Source organism: Kogia breviceps, chromosome 6 (genome assembly GCF_026419965.1).
Source record: "Kogia breviceps isolate mKogBre1 chromosome 6, mKogBre1 haplotype 1, whole genome shotgun sequence".
Taxonomy (NCBI): domain Eukaryota; kingdom Metazoa; phylum Chordata; class Mammalia; order Artiodactyla; family Physeteridae; genus Kogia; species Kogia breviceps.
The window spans coordinates 73,677,074-73,701,768 of record NC_081315.1 but is presented as its reverse complement, the minus strand read 5'-3'; the positions used below and the strand labels follow the sequence as shown (position 1 = coordinate 73,701,768).

At 34.5% G+C, this 24,695-nt stretch overlaps 1 protein-coding gene across 5 annotated transcripts in view; it reads left to right on the top strand.

The window, feature by feature from the left end:
* The window catches only part of NFXL1 (nuclear transcription factor, X-box binding like 1), a 55,262-nt gene that overhangs the window by 21,874 nt on the left and 8,693 nt on the right, over positions 1-24,695 (top strand). For all 5 annotated transcript variants that reach the window (XM_059067264.2, XM_059067262.2, XM_059067266.2 and 2 more), the window contains exons 13-19: positions 4,347-4,467; positions 4,694-4,853; positions 5,588-5,679; positions 11,641-11,662; positions 12,106-12,246; positions 14,996-15,162; positions 19,056-19,125. In XM_059067264.2, the coding sequence (XP_058923247.1) occupies positions 4,347-4,467; positions 4,694-4,853; positions 5,588-5,679; positions 11,641-11,662; positions 12,106-12,246; positions 14,996-15,162; positions 19,056-19,125 (773 nt within the window). The remainder of the gene's footprint in view (positions 1-4,346; positions 4,468-4,693; positions 4,854-5,587; positions 5,680-11,640; positions 11,663-12,105; positions 12,247-14,995; positions 15,163-19,055; positions 19,126-24,695) is intronic.

Sequence of the window (24,695 nt, the reverse complement as noted above, 5' to 3'; positions counted from 1 at the left end):
ATCAAACTACCAATGGCATTTTTCACAGAAGTAGAACAAAAAATTTCACAATTTGTATGGAAGCACAAAAGACCCCAAATAGCCAAAACAATCTTGAGAAAGAAAAATGGAGCTGGAGGAATCAGGCTCCCTGACTTCAGACTATATTACAAAGCTACAGTAATCAAGACAGTGTGGTACTGGGACAAAAAGAGAAATATAGATTAATGGAACAGGATAGAAAGCCCAGGGATAAACCTATGCACATATGGTCACCTTATTTTTGATCAAGGAAGCAAGAATTTACAATGGAGAAAAGACAGCCTCTTCAATATGTGGTGCTGGGAAAACTGAACAGCTACATGTAAAAGCATGAAATTAGAACACTCTCTAACACCACACACACAAATTAACTCAAAATGGATTAAAGACTTAAATGTAAGGCTAGACACTGTAAAACTCTTAGAGGAAACATACGCAGAACACTCTTTGACATAAATCACAGCAAGATCCTTTTTGACCCACCTCCTAGAGAAATAGAAATAAACCAAAAGTAAACAGGACGTAATGAAACTTAAAAGCTTTTGCACAGCAAAGGAAACCATAAACAAGACGAAAAGACAAACCTCAGAATGGGAGAAAATACTTGCAAACGAAGCAACTGACAAAGGATTAATCTCCAAAATATACAAGCAGCTCATGCAGCTCAATGTTAAAAAAACAAACAACCCAATCCAAAAATGTCAGTGTCTTTAAATTGTTAAGTTTAGAACTAGTTTTTTGGTTCTCATGTAAAAGGATTTTATTTCCTTTTTTAGTCATATTATATCACTGACCCATTAAATTTGAAATTTAATTAACATTCTAAAGTTAGTCATTAATTCATTTAATAAGTATTTTTGAGTGTCTACTAAGAACCAGGCACTGGAATTATGAGTGAAGAATTTTGACAAAGTACGTGCTTTTCTTATTTTTTTATTCTCCCTCAATTAGAATACAAGTAAACAATCAAATTAATATAGAATATCAGATAGTGACAAGTATAGAAAGAAAATTAGAGTAAAATTAAAATTGTGATAGTTGGGATGGTATATACTGTTTTATATAGTGTGGTCAGAGTAGGACTCTGAAAGAATGACATGTTTGGGGAATCCTGAGAGAAGTAGGGATTAAGCCCTGGGGAAATGGGGATGGGGTAGTTTGATTACAGAGGCCTTAAGACAGGAACATTTGAAGGAGGACTGAAGTGGTTGCTCAGGGGGACACATTTTAGGAGATGAGGTTAGAGAGATGGTGGGATAAATGATTGCTGGGGAAAGGAGAATATGTATAGGGCCTTGGAGGCCACTGTTAAAACATAGCCTTCACTTTAAGTTGAAAACCTGACTAGTTGTATGATCATTAAAGAAATTGGATCAGTAGTTTAGAATTTTCTCACCAAGAAAACACCAGGCCTAGTTGATTTTACACAAGGTTTTTAACAAATGAACATTTAAGGTATGTATAAGTTTAATCTCTTTGTGAACTAGTGTATGTAAAAAAGGAATGTGTTCCAGCTCATTATATCATCTTTCAAGGAAAGTAAGGGAAAATTACAGGCCAATCTAACTCATGAACATGTTTGTAAAATATTAAAGTTTTTGCCACTCAAATCCAGCTATCTGGTACTACAGTATTAGCTATCCAAAATCTTAATCTGTCATAACCAAGTTGGGTTTATTGCAGTAATGTATGGTTGGTTTAAGATTAGTAAATCTAATAACATGTTTCCATCACATCAACAGATTAAAGGAGAAATTAGATCGTTTTAGTAAATGTCTGAAAAACAGTTGATAAAATTCATCATCCATATATGATGAAAACTTAACTAGAAATGGAAGAGAGCATCCTTAACCTGATATAGAGTATCTGCAAAAGGGGTAGAGCACACATCATACTTAGTGGAGAAATGTTGAAAGCATATCCCCTTCTTGTATTATTTTGAAGCAAATCCCATAAATACTTCAATATACATCTCTGAAAGATGGATTCTTAACCTGAAAATAGTTCATCTGTTTCTTAATATCAGCAAATATCTGGTGTTCACATATCTTTTTGTCTCATAAATGCCTTCATTTTTTACTTCAGTTTGTATGACTCAGAAACCTTAGTAAGATTGACATTGTAGTTGGTTGATGTCTCTAAAGTCTATGAATCTGTAATTTCCCTCTTTTTCTATAATTTTCCATCTTTTTATGTATTTTCCTTTGTCACTTGTTTAAGAAACTAGGTTGCTTTATTTACTTTCACAGAGTCTGGATTTTGCAGATTGCATCTCCGTGGTATTATTTGACATTTTCCTCTGTATTTTCTATAAACTGTTAGTGGGACTAGAGGTTTGATCAGATCCAGTTTCAATTATTATTAATTATTTTTTGGTAGAATGTTTATTTTTTTAAAAAGACACTTATTAGCCCCTAAAAAAATTTACCCTAATGGAAAGTGTATGAAGATACCATTGTGCAGCTCTTACCATTTGTTTAATACTCAGTTACATAAGATGCATAGAATAGTTATTTTATGTCATTTTCCACTATTCTAGATACCTTCATAATCAAAGTTGTACTGTAACTCATAGGGAGAGGGTGCTATCTGCATGTTTGTGCTGTGAATATATGAAAGCTTGACTTATAGTTCTTTTAAGCTTAAGGCCTTCTATGGTTATGGTTCTAGAATTACTGGACTTTTGACCCACTAGTCACTGTATTTATGCTCTGTATGCTTCTTTATCATTTAAAAACTGTTATCACTGAAGTTACTTGAATTTATCTGTCATGTTGTACAGGTGTCTGTAATGAGTTCATTAGGAAAACTGTTCAGGGAAATTATCCCTTATTGTTCTCAAGATTTAATTTTAAAAAAGGAAAAGTGATACTGTAGTTTAGGGTGGCAAAAAGGTTATGTTTGATAAGTTTCTCTTTGATTGCTGAAGGTGAATGAAAATTATCATTGTTAAGTATGGAAATTAATATAATGTGCTGAGTAAGAACTGACATAAATGTCACTTAATTTTTTAAAAAATGTGACATCAAATTTTCTTTTGGAAAGATCAGAATAAAGTTTGATCATGTGAGTCAGGATAACTTGGCTTGCATTACCATCAAGATAATACTTTACTGGATTATACTTATCAAAACACTGAAGTATAAATTTGGTAATTTGTATAATACACGTGTGTTTTTTCCCTGTGGTGCTTTTTACTTTATTTCTTTCTCTGTGATCTTTATTTGAATCAAAATTCTTAACCTCTTTTTGTTTTAGGGAACTGTTTTGAACTAATAGAGGCTTTAACCAGACTATTTTTCATCATTAATCTGTTTTTTATCAGGTTAATTGCTATTCAGTATTTTGCTTGTTCCTGACATCTAGGCAGCAATTTCTTGAGATACTTACTTCCTAGTTGAAGACTCTTTATTCCTTTTTTATTATTTCATTTCTATTGGGGTAGCCTATTCGGAAGACTAGAGTGGGAAGAAAGCCCTTAGAATGATGTCAAAGCCTTGGAGAGAACTTTATAGCCTATTTAAAAAAATTTCTTTTCAATTGGTCTTTGTGTATTTCTACCCATAACAAAAGAAGGTAAAAAGCTGAAACCCTAAAAATGTTTCCTTTTGAAATGTTTAGAAGAGAAGTATTTGGAATTATAGCCTAAAATGAGATTTTAGAGTCTTTCCCAAAGCATGAGTAATGGAAAATTGACTGTACTTGTTAATAACCTTATGAGAGAAGTCACTCTTATTGGAGAATTTATCTAAAAATAATGTACTTGAATAGATGTATGTATGAAACTAAGCCAAAAAGATTATTGCTAACATTAGATTTTCCAAAGACTTAGCTCCATTTTGCTGGTGTAGTTTTGAATGAGTAATGTGTTAAATTTGTTATTTAGAACAGAACTTTTAGCAAATTTTAAAGAAAATTCTAAACCTTTTTATTGAAGTACCGTTGTAGATACAGAAAAGTATACATATTGCAGGTGTACAGCTTGATGACTTTTTATAAACTGAACATAACCATATAACCAGAACTCAGATTATTGAACAGATCATTACCAGCATTTCCCAAACTTTTTGTGTCCTTTGAAATCATCATCCTGATTTTGAACAGCATAGATTAGTTTTTCCTGTTTATTTTATATAAATGGAATCATATACTGTATATTCTTGGTGTCTGATTTCTTTTGCTGAATGTTATGTGTGAGGTTCATTCAGTTATTCTCATCCTAGAGTATCCCATTGTGTGAATATACTAAACTTATTGATTCTACTATTGATGGGAATTTGGGTAGTTAAGGAAATTTCTCTTTAAGTTTCAGACCTTTTTTTCAGGTAGCTGTTATCCCTGCCCAGAAACTGTAGATGTGAAGTGCAATTGTGGTAATACAAAGGTGACAGTACCCTGTGGCCGAGAACGTACCACAAGACCCCCCAAGTGCAAAGAGCAGTGCAGGTTAGTACAAAGCTCTGTACAGACTTATATCTGGTGTCAGATTTAAATTCATACCGATTTTTCATTTTGTTAGTATTTTCAATTTTGCTTTAATGTTCTAAAATATTAATATTCACAGTGTGCTTATTCTGTATGGAATTAGAAGGTATATAAATAGATAATTGCACTTTAGATATAATTCTTCAATGATCAAAAGTAATTTTAAAAATTGTACTTTATGATTTAGTCGACCACCAACTTGCCATCATACAAGTCAAGAAAAACATCGCTGTCACTTTGGCTCTTGTCCTCCATGTCATCAACCTTGCCAAAAGGTTTTGGAGAAATGTGGTCACTTGTGTCCTGCTCCATGTCACGATCAAGCATTAATAAAGCAAACTGGCAGGGTAAGGGAACAGTACTATTAAGACATAATGCATTGCTGTGGGTCATATTTTCTTAATTTTACTTAGTCATTTCAACAAGCAATGATTAAGTATTTATTGGGTATTAAATACTGTGATAGGAGCTGGGGTATAAGGTAAATAATACTTGGTTTTTGTCTTAAGAAATTCACAATATAGAAAAGGAGAGAAACCAATAAATGTTTGCAAGAACAGTGTGATAGTCATGTTATAATCATTATACAGATGAGTTTGTTAGTCTTCCTTCTTATACTGTAGTTTAGGGTTATAAATATCTCCTGGTTTCCTCAAAGATTCATTCACATATTCAGTGAATATTTATTGAATTCTTACTATGTGTTAAGCATTCTTCTAGGTGCTGGGGAGACAACAGTGAACAAAATAATGGAGATTAAATTCTATTGGTGGAATTTGGATTTTACAATTCTATGTTTTATTCTTTTGGCTTATGAGAAGTGAAGAGTCTATACTGCCTTTGTTCTGTAATTTAAAAACTGGAATCTGGCTCAATTTTTAATATAAACACGTTAGAGGGGAATAATCTGATAGAATTTAAGGATGGAATAAAATATTTCAATAAGCATAATTTGTTGAGTACTTGAAAAAATTTCAACTGGCTTGAGCAGAGGATTGGTGGAACTGTTCTCTTAGATCCTTAAATCGACCATATGATTTAACCCCTCTGACTTAAAAATTGTTATTTATTTTACTTGTAGCACCAGCCTTCAGGCCCTTGGGAACAGCCATCTGAACCAGCATTTATTCAGACTGCATTGCCTTGTCCTCCATGTCAAGTGCCTATTCCTATGTAAGTATTAGAATTTTAACTTTAAAAAAAAATCTTTTGACATAGTTCAAAGTGTATCTTGAGAAACTTCTCCCCTTTTTCTTTCTTCAGTTCATCATTATTTCAGGCCTAGCCTATAAAGTAGTCTCTCTTTCTGTTTCATTCTTTTCCAAATATATTTTGCATACTGCTTAAAACACTCCTCTAGATATCTTTTTTGAGTCATTTTCCCCAGCTAGAGTTTGATGGGTCAGTATAGCTACTCCTACTCTCTTTTGGTTACTGTTTGCATGGATAAATGGACAAATTCTTGCAACACACAAACTACTGAAACTGAATCAAGAAGTAGAAAACCTAAATATACCTAGTAAAAAGATTGAATTAGTAACCAAAAACTTACCACAAAGAAAACCTCAGGACCAGTGACTTCACTGGTGAATTCTAACAAACATTTAAGAATTAACACCAATGCTTCACTAAGCAGGGACATTTCCTGACTCATTCAGTGAGGCTACTATTTCCCTGATAATAAACCAGAAAAAGACATCACAGGAAAACTGCAGACCAATATCCCTTTTGAATATAGATGCAAAAATTCTTAACCAGATACTAGCAAACAGAATCCAGCAACATGTAAAAAGATTTATACATCATGACCAAGTGGGGTATATCCCAGAAATATGAAGTTGAATCAACATCAGTCATTCATTCATCAATCATTGATTTAAATCAATCACTGTTAATACTTTATCAATAGAATAAAGGACAGTTGATAGATGCAGAAAAACATTTGACAAAATCTGACATGCTTTCTTGAACACTCAGCAATCTTGGCATAAAAGAGAACTTCCTCAACCTGATGAAGAGCATCTATGAAAACCCACAGTTAACATCACACTTAATGGTGAAAGATTTAAAGCTTTCCCCCTTAAGATCAGGAACAAAACTAAGATGTCTATTCTGCCACTTCTATTCAATACTATATTAGAGGTGCCAGCTAGAGCAATTAGAGTAGAAAATGAAGAAGTAAAACTATTTGTATTTTCAGATGACATGATCATGTATATAGAAAATCCTAAGGAATCTTCACAAAAGTTATTAGAGATATTAAATAAGTTCCGTAAGTTTATAGGAAACATGAATATACAAAAATCAATTTTATTTCTATACACTAACAGTGACCAATCTGAAAATTGAACTAAAGAAACAGTTCCATTTGCAATAATGTTAAGAAGAACAAATGTTTTGTTTATTTAACAAATTTAATAAAAGAAACCCAAGATTTGTACACTGAGAACTATAAAACATTGTTGTAAGAAATTAAAGAAGACCAAAGACTGTAGTACTGGCATTCAGATAGACATAAAGATCAAGGGAATAGAACTGACAGTCCAGAAATAAATCCATACATTTATGGTCAATTAATTTTTGACAAGAGTGTCAGAATAGTTAAATGGGGGAAAGAATGCTTTTCTCAACAAATGGTATTGGGACAACTGGATATTCACATGGAAAAAAATGAACTCAGACCCCTACCTCACAACATATATAAATAGTAACTCAAAATTGATCAGAGGCCTAAAAGTAAGAACTAAAACTATTAAACTCTTAGAAGAAAATATAGATGTAAATCTTTGTATCCTTGGATTAGGCATTGGTTTATTAGATATGACACCTAAAGCATAAGCAACAAGAAAAGATAAATAAATTGGACTTTATGAAAATTAAGTCAGAGGACATTATCAAGAAATTGTGCTTTAAGGACACTATCAAAAAATTGAAAAGATAACCCACAGAATGGTAGAAAATGTTTGTAAATCATATATCTTGTATATTATCCAGAATATATAAAGAATTCTTAGACTGAGAGACCAAAAGACAAATAATCCAATTTAAAAATGGTCAAAGGCTTAGAATAGATATTTCTCCAGTGAAGATCTACAAATGGCTAGTAAACACGTAAAAAGATGCTCAATATCATCAATTAGAAAAATGTAAATCAAAACCACCAAGAGGTACCATTTTACATCCACTAGGAAGGCTAAAATAAAAAGACTTATGATATGTTGGTGAAGATATGGAGAAGTTGGAACCATTATACATTGCTGTTGGGAATGTAAAGTGGTGTAGCTACTTTGGAAAACAGTTTGGTAGTTTCACAGGAGACTAAACATAGAGTAACTATATGACCCAGCAATTTTACTCTTAGGACTATGCCCAAGAGAACTGAAAATATAGATTCATAAAAACTTGTACATGAATGTCCATAGCAACATTATTATTAATAGCCCAAAAAGTAAAAACAGTTTTTATCAACTGATGAATGGATAAACAAAATGTGGTATAGCCATATAATGGAATATTATTCAGCTATAAAAATCCATGAATTACTGATACATTTACATATGATGTGGATGAACCTTGAAAACAGTATTCTAAATGAAAGAAGCCAGACACAAAAGGCCACATGCTGTTTGATTCCATTTATATGAACTGTCCAGAGTAGGCAAATCCACAGAGACAGAAGGTAGAGTAGTGGTTGCAGGAGCTGAGGATAGGAGACCATGGGGAGTGACTTCTAATAGTTTCAGGGTTTCTCTTTGGGTTATGAAAATATTCTAGAATTAAGTAGTGGCGATGGTTACACTACCTCGTGAATATACTAAACTCCTCTGAATTGTACTCTTAAAAGTATACATTTTATGGTATGTGAATTTCATCTCAGTTTTAAAAAGGAGAAAAACATATATGAAGATCCTTCTAATTCTGATACAATTTTTCAGTGACATATCTAACAAAACTATTGTAAAGGATATATTAAAAAATATTACTTGTCACATGAACTATCCAGTTAATATAATTTCTTATTAGAGTACAGTGTTCCTGTTTTCTTGCCCTCTTGTTTTAAAAATAACATTACATTTAATAATAATTTGGCCATGTGATAAGAGAATTCTGAACATGTGCATATAACACATATAGTATGTGCTGTATCATTTAGGGTGCCTTTTGTTTCAAGTAACGAAAACCCTAAATAAAAAGCGACATTGTAACATTTATGCCGTGCACAGTTAGACTGGAGGTAGAACTGCTGCTTCATTGTCGGTTAATCTGGTTGATTCAGTGATTTATCATCAAGGGCCCAGATTCTGTCTTTGCATTTTATCCTCAGTGTGTCCTCTTTGCTCTCAGGCTACTTGCCCTTCTGATAAACTTCTCATCCAGTTAGTGAAGTTTCCAAAGGGAGAAATGGACACTGTTTAAGTCTTCAATCATCATTTTCTTCTTTATTTAAAGACTGAGGAAACCTTTCCCAGAAGCCCCATAGTAAAACTCTTCACATTTCACTGGCCAGAATAGGATCACAAGACAATTTCTAAATCAGTCCCTTGAAAGGGAAATGAAATATTTGTTTTGTTTCTTTAAATAGACTGTTTTTTTAAGGTGATTTTTTAGGTTTGCAGGAAAATTTCACAGAAAATACAAAGGGTTCCCATATGGTCCTGCCACGTACACGCAGTTTCCTTTAATATCTTACATTAGTGTGGAATTGTACTCTTTAAAAGTATAAACTTTATGGTATGTGAATTTTATCTGTTTAAAAACCAAAAACATATGTATAAAGATCCTTCTAACTCTGATATAATGATTTTTCAGTGGCATTTCCTTTGCCACTGAAATAATAACAAAATTATTATTATGAAGTATATGTTGAAAAATATTATTTGTCACATGAACTGTCCAGGTAATATAATTTCTTTCTTAGAGTAGAATTTTTTACAGTTGAGGAACTGATATATTGATACATTATTATTAACTAAAGTCTATAGTTTACCCTGGTAAAGGTTTACTTTTTCAGTTGTATGGTCCATGAGTTTTGATAAATGCATAATCTCATGTATCCACCATTACAGTACCATACAGAATAGTTTCACTTCCCTAAGAACGTCCTGTTCATCCCTCACCTCCCCAGCCCTCAAGCTTCTAGAAACTGTTGGTCTTTTTACTCTCTCTGTAGTTCTGCCTTTTTCAAAATGTCCTATAGTTGGAATCCCACAGTATATAGCCTTTTTAGCATATTGCGCTTGATAATATGCATTTAGGTTTCCTCCATGTCTTTTTACAGCTTGATAACTCATTTCTTTTTATTGCTGAATAATATTCTATTGTACGTATATACCACAGTTTGTTTATTCATTCACCTATTGAAGTACATTTTGGTTGTTTCCAAGTTTTAGCAATTATGAAGAAAGCTGCTGTGTCCATGTTATTGTGTGGACATATGTTTTCAACTCATTTGGGTAAATAGGAGTGCTATTTCTGGATAATATGGTAAGCCTATGTTTACCTATATAAGACACTGCCAGACTAACACTGTGCCTGTACCATTTTGCATTCTCACCAGCAATGAATGAGAGTTCTGTTTCTCTACATCTTTGCCAGCAATGCTCTTGTCAGTGTTTTGGATTTTAGCCGTTCTAATAGGTGTTTAGTAGTATCTCATTTTAATTGGTAGTTCTTTAATGGCATATGATGTTGAGCATCTTTTCATATGCTTATTTGCCATTTGTATATCCTCTTTGATGAGGTGTCTGTTCTCTGCTCAAATCTTGCCCATTATTTAATTGGCTGTTTAATTTCTTATTGTTGAGTTTTTAAGAGTTCTTTTATATTTTGGATACAAGTTCTTTACCAGATATGTGTTTTCCAAATATTTTCTCCCAGTCTGTGGCTTGTGTTTTCATTTAACCTGTTTTTATTTAAGTGTTTTTGGCAGAGCAGATGTTTTTGGTTTAATGAAATCCAACTTAACCATTTTTCTTTCATGGATTGTGTTGTATTTAAAAAGTAATTGCCAAAAGTCACCTAGATTTTCTCCTATGTTTTATAGTCTTGCATTTCACATTTAGGTCTGTGATCCATTTTGAATTAACTGCTGTGAAATGTATAAAGTCTGTATGTATTTTTTTCCATGTGGATGTTCCTTTGTTCCAGCATCAACTGTTTGTTGAAAAGACTACCCTTTCTCTGTTTAATCACCTTTCTCCTTTGTCAGAGATCAATTGGCTATGTTTGTGTGGGTATATTTCTGGGCTCTCTGTTTTGTTCCATTGATCTATTTGTCTATTCTTTCACCAGTACTGTACTGTATTGATCACTGTAGCTTTATAGTAAGGCTTGAAGTTGGGTAGTGTCAATCCTCTGCCTTTGTTCTTCAGTACTGTGTTGGCTATCCTGGGTTTTTTGTCTTTCCTTATAGACCTTAGAATCAGTTTGTTGATATCCACAAAATAACTTGCTGGGATTTTGATTGGAATTGTGTTGAATCTAGATGAAGTTGGGAAGACGTGACATTTTAACAGCATTGCACCTTTCTATAGATGAACATGAAATATCTCTCCATGTATTTAGATCTTCTTTGATTTCTTTCATCAGTGTTTTGTAGTTTTCTTCATATAAATCTTGTATTTATTTTGTTAGATTTATACCTAAGTATTTCATTTTTATGTGTGCTAGTATAAATGTTGGTGTGTTTTTAATTTCAAATTCCAGTCGTTCATCGCTGGTATGTAGGGAAACAATTGGCTTTTGTATATTAACTTTGTATCCTGCAACCTATGTGCTTTTTTTTTTTTTTTTTTTTTTTTTTTTTTTTTTTTTTTTTTTTTTTTTTTGCGGTATGCGGGCCTCTCACTGTTGTGGCCTCTCCCATTGCGGAGCACAGGCTCCGGACGCGCAGGCCTAGCGGCCATGGCTCACGGGCTTAGTTGCTCCGCGGCATATGGGATCTTCCCGGACCAGGGCACGAACCCGTGTCTCCTGCATCGGCAGGCGGATTCTCAACCACTGCGCCACCAGGGAAGCCCCTATGTGCTTATTTTTTATTCTTAACAAAAAAAAAACTAGTAGAGTTAGCATCTTTGCTTTAAAAATATTCTTTTTGAAGACTGTATAATGTTTCATTTCATTTTTTTCTTGCAGGGAATGTCTTGGGAAGCATGAGGTGAGTTACAGGCACAAACTGTAAGTAAAGCTTGTAATCTATGTACCTCTTCTATATGATGGTTGTTAGAAATAACAAAGTCAATGTATTGTCTTTTTAGTGCTCTAAAGAGTACAAGAGTTCGTCTACTAATTTTTAAAATACACAGTGCTTTTATTTGAGAATTAGCCTATGTATATGCATTCACTGCAGAATCATTACATTGAAATTCCCTTTTAGGAATAGAATGTTTTGCTCCTTGGCATTCATTCTTTGGATTTTTTTTGGATAGGTTACTTTGATTTTTATAATAACAATTATTAATGAAAATGTATTAGATGAAACTTGTTCTCAAATGATAACAGTCATTTTTGAAACACGCTTCCAATATGTTGTGTGTGTGTGTGTGTGTGTGTGTGTGTGTGTCTGTATTGCTGATTTTCCTTTTTTTCTTAAATTTTAAGGTGAGCCCACTACCATGCCACACTGTAGGACCCTACTCTTGTAGGAGAGTTTGTGGACGAACCTTAGATTGTCAGAATCATACATGTATGAAAGAGTGCCACAAAGTAACTGAAATTGATTCCTGCACTGACAAAAACAAGGTAATGTCCTTGGGTTGAATGTATACATGCTTACAGTATGCTTGAAACATTTTTTTCAGTAATTTTGCCATAAATACTTTCCATTTTGCTATAACTTCCCTTTTTCTTGCCCTCATCCCTTCTCCTTCCTTGCCTTTCCTCAGACAACCAACTTTAACAGCTTGGTGTATCTCTCTGTATCTTTGTGCTAGTTCATAATAATATGCCTTTTAATTTGGTACTGTTTACATGCTATACCTGGGTTAATACATAGGTTTGATTTTATGATAAAAGTACAGAAATTGTGTCTCTTTTTAGATAGTAAGTAGCAGTATCACCTCTACTGCTATCCATTTATATCTCTGAGTTTAGTCTGGAGCATTTGCTCTCAGCTGTTTTTTAAACCTAATACATGTGGTAGATGTTCACAATTTTAATAAATTATCAATCTTTTGTTGGAAGTAAATACCATCACAGATACGGGATATGTATAAGTTATGTGAAATTTACTGAAAGGATTTTACAAGCATATGAGAAATCAACCATTCAAAGATGTCTAAAAATTGCCATTTCACAAGGAAAAACAAATGTAGCTAATCACATTTTAATTAATATTAAATTTTATTTTTAAAATAATTAATATTTTTTCCTAGGTTTCCATTCTATAAGGAATCATAATAATATTAGCAAGTGTGCTTAATGAGGAATAAGCCAAAGAGTTTAAGCTTCATTTTATTATTAAGTAACATTACATTTACAAGTGTTTAAATTGTTACTATGAATTGTGTTATGGAAAATTTCACTTGCATTATTAGATATTTTGGTCTTTGATTTGGTAATTGTAATGCATGACAACATAAATGTCTATAGTATCATTCTTCCTCATGTGCAGATATATATGTAAATCGTATTGCTTATAATTTCTTCACAGAGTCATGCCTTGGTCCTCAATAAAAATGTTCTCATGATAAAATGAAAAAGATATTGGAATTATAAAATCAAACTAACATAATGATTCAAAACCACTTTAACTAGTTAGAGAATAGCTGCTGTATGGCTTTCCTCCATTAGACTTCCAGAATATCAGATGAATCAGAAAAAACTCATTTTAAGAAGTGATATGACATGTTTGGGGAATTACCTTGGATTATCCCAACATGGCTTCCTAGGCAGTCAGTGCCTGTGGTAAAATATGGGTTATAAGTTATGTGCAGTTCTTCTCAATTTAGCTACAAATCCACCCTGTCTCCCACTCAGGGAAGGCTACTGCAGCGTAAGTGAGTGGAAATTATATTATTTTGGGGGATAACTTTGCCATCATTCTCATTTATGTATTAAAGGTTAAATAATTCAGAAACTTTAAAAATTAATTCCTTACTGTAACATCCCCATTGAGACCCACTGGAGAAAGGCTCTTAATAGGTCTCTCTTGACCCATGTGCCTTTGGAATTTTTAATGCAGTTTCTACCTTGAGGTATAGCACAGAGCCTATAACAGAGCAGGTATTCAATAAGTGTTTATTGAATTAACTGAAATCAAAACTCTTTTGCTTCTTACCTCTGCTCTACTCTCTTTCCTTTCCTTGCCTTACCCTCAGATCTCAGTTCAGTCAATGCTATTCTTATGTGGGATGGCTCTGATTGATACCATTAGCAGCAAATATAACCCTAATTCATTGGCTGTAGTGAGTGGGAATGTGGTTAACTGGGGAAAGGTGTTAGGGTGATGGCAATTGCAATGGTGTGTATTTTGCAAGCAAACATGGGCTGAAATATTTTTTGACTGATTGAAAGAAGAATGAGTATATTTTCTCTTTGAGGAAAGTCTGTCATCAAAAACAAATTAAAAAGAAAACATATATATACCTACATAATCACATATACATAGATATACACATGCATTTCTTCCGTATTAGGTATGTTACAGACCCTTGCCACTCAGTGTTGTCTACAGACCAGTGGCATTGGTATCACCTGGAATCTTGTTAAAAATGCGAAATCCCAGGCCCCACCTCAGCATTTTAACAAGATTCCCAAGTGATTTTTTAATTGGTTATGAAAGGGAGATAATTAATTTTCTTTTTAATATTAATTAATTAATTTAATTTTGGCTGCACTGGGTCTTCATTGCTGCTCACAGGCTTTCTCTAGTTGTGGTGAGCGGGGACTACTCTTTGCTGTGGTGCGCAGGCTTCTCATTGTGGTGGCTTCTCTTGTTGTGGAGCATGGGCTCTAGGTGCACGGGCTTCAGTAGTTGTGGCGCACGGGTTTAGTTGCTCTGCGGCATGTGGGATCTTCCCAGACCAGGGCTTGAACCCGCGTCCCCTGCATTGGCAGGCGGATTCTTAATCAGTGCGCCACCACAGAAGCCTGTGTGTTGCTTTTTTAGTTAGGTGATGATCATGCTTCTAGGGTGGAAAATGTTTTTACTCTGTTTTTTTTTTTTTTTTCTGCCACTGACTAAGAAGTATTTTACATTTTAATAGGGATGCTTCATGTAATCACAAGTCCATTTTAAAGGTGAGACAGTTTGATCAAATGAGGTTTGTAGACATAAAAATCTTTGTGGATAATGGTCCTATTGATGATCTTACTGTTATTCATTTTGAATATTTTTAAAAGTGAAAGCGTGGCACCATTTTATTAACTGTATTTCTAAGAGCTACAGAAGTACTTTCTTTTAATGGGATATATAAATTTTATAACTTTAACATATATAGAAATGTTAGACTTCTGTATTTAGATGACTTATTTCCTTGGTACTTATCAGGCTGGCCCAGAATGCCTTCAGTGTGAAGAAGCGTGCTCTAAATCACGGCTGCCAGGTTGTCCTCATCCGTGTGTTTTGCCATGTCACCCTGGAGAGTGTCCTCCCTGTGTTCAGATGCTTAGAGTAAAATGTCACTGCAAGATCACAAGTCTTTATGTGGAATGTAGGTAAGTGGACTGAAGAAATATTCTTGTTTTACTAAAATCATTTTAACTTGTATATTTTCATAATTCAGAACCCTTTATAGAATACTTTAAGGAATATTTTTCAGTGTGTTCCTTAGGGGCTGGAGACCTAGATTTTCCAGTAGAGATCTGTAAGAAAGAAATGTAGACTATTTCATCTTCTAGATAACTTTACCTTGATTTCAACCAGGACAGTTCTGCTTTTTTCCACTTGGGGAGTCTGTATAAGATTTTGTTAGAAAAAAATTTGCTTTAAAAAAAAAACAGGAGAAGCACTCCTATAGCAGATTGTTCAAATAACAGTGTCAACTAGAGTTTTGTTGGATCAAAAGTTGACTTGCACATAGTTACTTAGGCACAATTTTTAAATCATTGATTTAAAAGGTAGCTTTTGTTTATTACAAATGTTGCTGTTGTGGCATTCATCATACTAGGATATGACCTCTATATTTTCCTTATTTAAAAATGAAATTTTTTGCTTGTGGATTATGTAGAGGGAGAAAAAAATTATATTTTTTTCTGTTTAATCATGATCGAATGTAATTAACCTAACTTGTTCAGCTCCATTTCACTTAAGTCTATAAAGTGGGTTTTTTGTTAAGTATATTTTACTCAGATTAAATTTTTTTTATATATAAACTTAAAAAATTTATTTATTTTTGGCTGTGTTGGGTCTTTGTTGCTGCTCATGGGCTTTCTCTAGTTGCGGCGAGTCGGGGCTGCTCTTCATTGCCGTGCATGGGCTTCTCATTGCAGTGGCTTCTCTTGTTGCGGAGCACGGTCTCTAGGAGCATGGGTTTCAGTAGTTGTGGCTCTCGGGCTCTAGAGTGCAGGCTCAGTAGTTGTGGTGCACAGGCTTAGTTGCTCCACGGCATGTGAGATCTTCCCGGACCAGGGCTCGAACCTGCATCCCCTGCACTGGAAGGCAGATTCTTAACCACTGTGCCACCAGGGAAGCCCTCAGATTAAATTTGAGAATATGAGTTTATGTCTGATTTTTTGAGCATGAATACTTGCAGAAAAATGCCTGTTAATATTATCTTAAATTTGTTTTTGTCTCTTATACTCTGGACTCATGCTTTAAATTGGAAAGTCAAATTTTATTTTTTTTAAATATTAAAATTATTTTGTTGAAATTTTTAAAAATTATAATTTTTAGTTTTATAAGTTTTGTAGGGAGAGTTAAGAGGACAATTTTGCTTTATTAATGGGTGATGACTGATGAGAAGAGGTTGTTTTCTTTTCTTTTGTTTGTTTTGTTTTGTTTTGTTTGGCCGTGCCCCTTGGCATGAGGGATGTTATTTCCCTGACCAGGAATTGAACCCGTGTCCCCTGCAGTGGAAGCATGGGAGTCTTAACCATTGGTACACGAGGAAAGTCCCAAGACGTTGTTTTCTTTGGTCTTTCAGGGTCCTAAATTTCCCTCTCTTCTTTTTCCCTTTGTCATGTCATCTCCAAAGGGCACCTTCCCATTTTACTGTCTTGTTCTGCAGAGTGTTGCCTTTCCAATATTGGCTCCTTGATTCTTGCACAGTTTTTAAAGTCTCTTATCTTTAGTTGGTGCTCTGATCCACCAAGACTTTTTTAGTATTTTTACATTTATGGTGGACTTTGTCTTTCTGGTGTGATGTTAGCTCAGTGCCCCTCTTCTCTTTTCTGCTCAGTTTTTCCAGATACCAAGCTCTCTGAAAAGACTTGCTATATGGGAGCTTGAGAAATAGCTCTGCTAGGAATTGGTGTTTATTTTTCTACTTACAGGTAATTTGAAGTTTGTAGAAATTTCTGTCTTCTCGCTTTGCTGAGGTCGTGGGATTTGAATGATTTTGTTTGTTATTAATGAACTGAATGATTTGGGGGGGAAATGTGTGGATGATTGAGATGGTTTCCATTACCATAGCTATCCAGAGTTGCTTCTTTCGTTACTTGAATGCATGTTTAAAGTATATGTTTTTATATAGAATTCTTCAATCTCAGTATTTGTTCTGATAATTTCATTTACTTTCAGTTCAGTGAATAATTTCATAAGTCATCTTTTCCTTTTGGTCCTTTTCTTCTTCATGTAATTTCTTCTATAGAAATTAGATATAAAAGATGCAGGCCTTGAAAAGCTTGTTCCTAATGATAGAGTAACAGGAACAAAGTGATACTAGCTCTTAAGAGGTGAGCACCTTACCTGTAAGAATGAAAAAATACAACTTTAACAGAGCCAGAGTAAAAACTTTGTTATTATTACATGCAACTTTGCTGGGAAAATTGCATGTGGTATTTTAGAGTACATTTATAGCTAATTTGACACAAATACTTAAGATAATAGTTTTGACATTAGTGAAGCTAAACTTATGGTATATTTTGGCAATTATGTCTAGTGAAGAGAACAGGAAAAGAAAGAATAAAGGAAAGGAGAAGGAAGGTAATGGGGAAGAGTAAAGTGAGACACAGGTGATGGGGATTTTTAGATTGTCACTGTTTACTGACTCATGCAGTGTCTACCGTTAAGCTGGTTAAGCTGTCTGTTAGGAAGTAGTTTTATTCATTGGTGTTTGTGACTTTTTCTGAATTACGCACTGAAAACAGATATAAAAGCACAGATTGATCTAAAATGATCTGAATCAATTTCTAACATTAATAGATAGCTTAATCCAAAATCAACTGAAAAAAAGTTTTTCTAATAAGCTTACTGCACTTCCCACTGAATAGCCTAAACTCCTCAATTTGAAGTAACATTTTTTTCCCTGTTCTTTAGAAGTAAATCTGGGTGAGCATTTTCTCTCGGTCAATTTTTTTTGTTTTTAATAAATTTATTTATTTATTTATGGCTGAGTTGGGTCTTTGTTGCTGCATGCGGGCTTTCTCTAGTTGCGGCGAGCGGGGCTACTCTTCGTTGGGGTGCACAGGCTTCTCATTGCAGTGGCTTCTCTTGATGCGGAACATGGGCTCTAGGCGCATGGGCTTCAGTAGTTGTGGCACGTGGGCTCAGTTGTTGTGGCTCGCAGGCTCTAGAGCGCAGGCTCAGTAGTTGTGACGCACAGGCTTAGTTGCTCTGCGGCATATGGGATCTTCCCGGACCAGGGCTTGAACCCACGTCCCCTGCATTGGCAGGCAGATTCTTAACCACTGTGCCACCAGGGAAGCCCTCGGTCAATTTTTAAGTAACATATTGAACCATTAGTTTTAAATCTTTTATGTAGAAGCTTTATGAAGAATTACAATTATGAATAATGATTAATCTACAGGGAGAGATAACTAGCAGGAACTGTTAAAGAAAGGCCAGGTGTAGACAATATTTTGTATGTGTTTTGTACTTCCTTTTTGCAGCAAGGCCAGGCATAGATGATATTTTGTGTGTGTTTTGTACTTCCTTTTTGCAGCAGTTGCCATTTTTGGCATTTGATTTGTTGGTGGAAGATACAGGGCTAGAAGGTTTGAATTATCAAAACAGTTAAGTAATTTGAGGATGTTACAAATGAGATACAATTAAAATATTTCTTTAAAAAATGAAGTAAATAGGGCTTCCCTGGTGGCGCAGTGGTTGAGAGTCCGCCTGCCGATGCAGGGGACACCGGATCATGCCCCGGTCCAGGAGGATCCCACATGCCGCGGAGCGGCTGGGCCCGTGAGCCATGGCCGCTGAGCCTGCGCGTCCGGAGCCTGTGCTCCACAACGGGAGAGGCCACAGCAGTGAGAGGCCTGCATACCGCAAAAAAAAAAAAAAAAAAAAAAAAAAAAAAAAAAAAAAAAAAAAAAAAAAAAAATGAAGTAAATAAGTAAGATAATTTTATGGATATGTTTGAAATTGTGAGTTATTTTTTAGAAAAACCATACTATAAAATGGACTTTTGTTTGAATGTCATCAAAACTTCCTCTCATCTTTTTAGAAAAATAACCACAGCTGATGTAAATGAAAAGAACCTCCTCAGTTGTTGCAAAAATCAGTGTCCTAAAGAGGTAAGATTTAATAGAAACTTTTACGTTGTATTTCTTAGGCATTGTTTCTCTTTTATTGTTTGGTCATCCTATTCCAGGTCTTTTCTGGATCCCTAGAAATGTGGGTACAGAAAGGGAAGTGTGATTGATGTCTGTAGAAATGTATGGTTAGGGTAGAAGCACATCTCTTTATGAAATTTGGGGATATTAGGACCAGGAATGACTCTGAAGATTTTTTTTTTAACAGTTTTAAAGATAGCTTATGTACTTTATACAATAAATGTTGACCTAATGTTTACCCACCTTAAAATATAAGTAGATCAAGAACCGTGTGACTCATGGGCAGTTGGACAGTAAGTCCACAGTAGAAAAAACAGATCGTGTGTGTGTGTGTGTGTGTAAACTTTAAAGCTCATTATTATCTTGAATTAATTAATATAAAGCATTCATATATAAAGTTTTGCTTTTAGAGATTCTGGTGCTTATATATGCGTTGTATTTAAACTAATTTATCATAAGTGGTTCAGAAAAATTGTTCAGAGTAAAAAGGTAAAAACTCACTGATTGGTGATTTATCCCATCAATGATTTGAGAAACTAAAGTAGTCTATCTCTCCTTGGCCAACTTAACAGTTAGGCTGTTCCTTTTTTGCTGTTGTCGGGGGTAGGGAAGTGACGGCTATTTGATCTGGGTAGACATTTATAAAGGAACTCTTTTGACTTATAGATGTACTAATAGCACCTCTTTTCTTTTAATTTGTCTTTATATACTTATCTAAGTGTTTCTCGTCCTATTTAGAATCGGAAGAGATGACAACGAAGTCTTAAATACAGTATTGTCTCTGATTAAATAAAAAGAGAAATCAATTCATGATATGCCTTTTTGTTTACAGTGTTTCCTTTTAACTAAAACTTTGGACACTTTTTATGGATTACTGTTTAACAACTATTGGAAATTGAACCTGCAAATTTTAAAAGTTATGTAAGATTACAAAAAGGGAGACATTTCAAGCAATAAATGATTATTTTAATAATCCTGTCTTTGTTATATGAGTGAAACTAGAGGCATGGGATATTTCAAGTTTAATTTTCTGAATTCTTCAAATTCTAAGTTTTCCCTTGTTAAAATAAATTTTCTTCTGTCCAGATTAAAATTCCAGGTAATAAGTAGTTGAGAATGTTTTATTTTTAATCTGACACAGTAACTCGGTATGAGGTTGCAGTTAGAAATAAAATTGAATTCAGGGATTGCTAATTTGCAATTTAGCATTGCCTTGGCTATGATTCGTTTGTCATCCTGTTACACCATTTGGTGGGACTGGAGATGAGTGGGCACTATTTATTTTAAAAATTTTTTCTCATGCTCATCATTTTTGGGATCTAGGCCATTCTGGAGCCCCTGGTATTGCTAGTGTCTCCTTGGACTTTCTTGAAAAATGTATTCTTAGGTTGGGAACAATCCAAATGGCTGTTATGGTTTAGAACAGTCTAGGGGTGGACAGGTGAGTATTACTGTGGTTAATAGAACTCATTCTAGTTAATGTTCTCTTGACATTGATAAGACTACAGCAGTGGTTTTCAAACTCTAGTGTGCATCAGAATCACTTCAAGGGCTTGTTAAAACAGCTTAATGGGCCCCACCCCAGAGTTTCTGATTCTGTGGGCCTGTAGTGGAGGCCCAGGAATTAGCATTTCTAATATGCTCTTATATAAGGGTGATACTATTGGTCTGGCACCACACTTTGAGAACCAGTAGGCTATGGTATCAAGTCATACACTGGATCAACCAAGAACTATGTCTTTTTGAATATGCCATAGATATCTTAGACTCGGAGTTACGGTATGGGATTATGACAAATTCTGATCCATTGATAAATTCCTGTTTGCTTTCTCCTCCCCTTTCCATACTGTAGATTTCTTGTGGGCAGGAACTGTGTCATGTTTGTCTTTATATCCAGTCTCTGGTTCCCTGGTTGTACATATTAGGTAGTCGGTAAATGTATATTCAGTGTGAGTGTAGGTGTGAACCGTGGGAATGGCATAGGCATGTCCTTCCAGCTCCATTACTTCTTTGATATACACTCTGTGTGTCTATTGGACTGTTCAGTTAGGTTTGAATTAAACTAAAAGGAAATATAAAGATATTAAGAACTGCACCTTTATTTAAATTGTGCCCCACTTATACAATTCTACTTTTAAAAATTATTTCTGAATTTGGTTTTATCATTCCTATGCAAGCTTTTCTGTTTTTTGCTTGGGCAAATTGTTTAATGTCTCTGTATCAGATTGTTCATGTGTAAAATGGGGGCAATAGTAATACTCACTTTAGAGTGCTGAATATTAAGTGAGTTAATAACATGTAAAGGTCTTAGTGTATGGTAAGTGCTATAGATGTGCTGGCTATGGTGATTATGGTATGGGTATTTATCCACAAATAATATTGATTTTCAAGCTTTCCTTAAGTATTTTTAAAGAGAGCTTTTAAAATTTTTAAATTATTGGGATTAAAATGAAACATTTTGAACTAGACCTTGTTGCTTATTGGTAAGCATTTGGTATGACTTAACCAGAGTGCTAGCAGAATGATATTAAGGGCTGAGTAGAGTAGAAGAAAACCATCTCACTGTGACTGGAAGGGGTAGGATATCTCATCTTTAAATGAATATCAAGATTGAATGTTTTAGAAAAACCTTTATTTTTTGCTGTGAAATCTATAATGAAGATACAGTCACTATATATAATACATTCTAATCAACTTTCTTTGGGACTACTTTTCTGCTCTTTCAGAATATAACCTGGCTTTTGAGATAATACATACTTGCACATCTAACAGGGAAATGGTTGTGTGATTTGATTTTTTTAAATAATGAAATTATTACATACTCAACAGTACATAACATATATATGTACAGTTTAACAAATGGTTAAAAAGTGAACACCATGTAACTCCACCTAGGTCAAAAAATTTAGCATTGCTGCATCTCAGAAGTCTACCAAAGTTCCTTTCTTAGTGTAGTTCCCACCCTCTATTCTATGTTACCACCATTTGCCTTTTATAATAATTATTTCCTTGCTTTAATTTATAATTTTTATTGTAAATTAAAGTTTTTACTATGTGTATATCTGGAAGCAATATTGATTGTTTGCCTAATTTTATATTTAAAGTTCAAAAGTATGAACTTTTGTGACTTGCTTTGTTTGCTCTACATTGTGCGTGTCATTTTTATTACGTGTGGCTGTAGTCCATTTACTCCATTGTGAATATACTGTAGTTTATTTATTTTACTGTAGGTAGATAGGTAGAGTTGTTATACTGCTATGAATGTGCTTGTTTGTACAATCTGGTATTATGTGTATAGATTTCTCTTTGTAGTGCAGTTGGTTGGTCATAGGGAATGTGTAATTTCAACTTAAAGTCATACTGATTTCCAAAATAATTATATGTAACCGGTAAATTTTCCAGTTTACTGTCATGATTTTATAGCTCCTTTTGTTTCATATCCTTACCAATTCTTGATATTGTCAAAATTTTTAAAGTTTTGCCAATCTTATGGCATCTCATGATTTTAGTTTACATTTCCATGATTACTCATGAGTTTGAATACCTTTTCAGGACTAAAGGTATTACTTTGCCTGTGGGACATATGTTGGATATGAGCACAGTACACTTCTATATGAGTTTCAGTTCTCCTCCTTGCAATCTACAGAATAAGTTTGGCTGATTTATTGCAAAAAGAAGATCTATTTGGAGGATATTGGGGGACAGTTCACAGATTCTGAAGGAAATACTGTACAGCCAAATTTTGGGAAGGGCAGTATCTAGGCAGTCCCAAGGGGCTTGGCAGCAGAAGCTCAGGGGTCTCTGTAGTGAGATGACTGTGTTCAAACCAGCACCTCTCCCTTTCAAGTTTTCACGTGGTCAGGAGAGATAATCTGGCCCACCTGGGGTCCAGGGGCTCCCTTAACACAGGCAGCAACAAGCAGGGAACAGGGACCGGTAGCTTAGCTGTGGCCATGGCTCCTGGGGGAATTGCGGTGAATCAGGCAGCCATCCCAATTTATGTCTTCAGCTTCTACCAGCATTGGACGTGGAAGGCAAGGAGATTCATGGAATAATTGTCAAATGGGCATGACAGGATCAAGTGAAGGATTTAGAGAAAAGAGATACATTTTGAAGGCAGAAGACCCAGCCAGAGAAAAGAGATACTTTCAAGATGTTGGTGGAATTGTGAAGAGTGAGCGTGAAGTCTTTTAGGAGGAAGAAAGATAAAACATCTAGACTGATGGTTCTTAACCTTTCGTAAGTCCCTGCACATTGAAGAGATAGAACACTGATCAGTAAGAGACCACACTGTAGCCGCGATTCTATGTAATTTCAAAAAGATTTTCACTTACTGATTCTGATATGCTTCCCTATTCACTTTCCACTTCAGAATCACTGATTGGAAGTTAAAGTGGTTAGTTAGTTTTAGAGAAGATGACTGATGTAATTACCTCCCAGATTAAGGAAAGAACAAGAGGTTGTAGAGACATATTTTGAGGGGGAAAAAGGATAGATGGTGAGCTAATGCCAAATGTTTGTCTTGTTTATGAAGTCAGGCTAGAAGCACTGGCAGGAATGTAGGTGAGAGTGAAGTGAAAGATAATTGAAACAGCCACTCTGAGGCAGGTATTTGATAGTGAATAAATACTGAGCTTGTTAAGCAGTATTGAGAGCCTAGTATTAGATGCAGAGAAAAGCAAAACTGAAGTGGCCCAGGAATGCTCATTCTAGCAGCACTGCACTATGCTAGGATTAGTGAAAATGCAGTGTGAGTAATCCAAATTTAGTTTTGGTATGAATGTCTCAGCTAAAAATTAAAGAAAAAGAAACCTAGTTGCATACTAGAGAGAGACTAAAGATGATGGAAAAGGATTCTGAATTTCTTAAAGTAGGTGGTAGAGTCAGTAGTTTGAAGGATCAATCTGGTGAATCATAAAGATTAGAATTCAGGATTCAGATGTTAATTGAGGTGTCCACTATTTTTAAGTATCTTTGTTAATGAATATGAGAGACACAAAGAAATATAAGACCATTGCCTTTAACTAACTTACAATAATAACCTTTATTATGAAAGCTAAATATATTAAGCACATTTAATCTTCACAACAGCTTTATAAAGTTCCATTACTCTTCCCAGTTTTATATGTGAAGCACAGAAAAGTCAGGTGGCTTACCCAGGGACCCATACCTAGTCAACAGAGAGTCTGGGATTCAGTTCCAGGCAGTCTGATTTTGAAATTTAACCACTAACCAATGGGTATCTTTTATATACACTCTGGTTGGAGAGACAGAAATATATGAAGTGCTTTAAAAAAATTTTTTAAGTGCAAGATAATACAAGCAATGTCACAACAGTTTAGAAATGGATTTCTTGTGTTATTACTATTACTGTTCAAATGTAAGCAAACTCACGTCATGCTTTTATGATGATTTAAGCTGTGTGTCGAATTTCACGTAAGATTTGAATAGAAAGAAGGAGAGAACTCTTTCATCTGAAAGCTTGACTGGGATCAGAGGATATAGTAAATAATTAAAGTCAAGGAGCACAT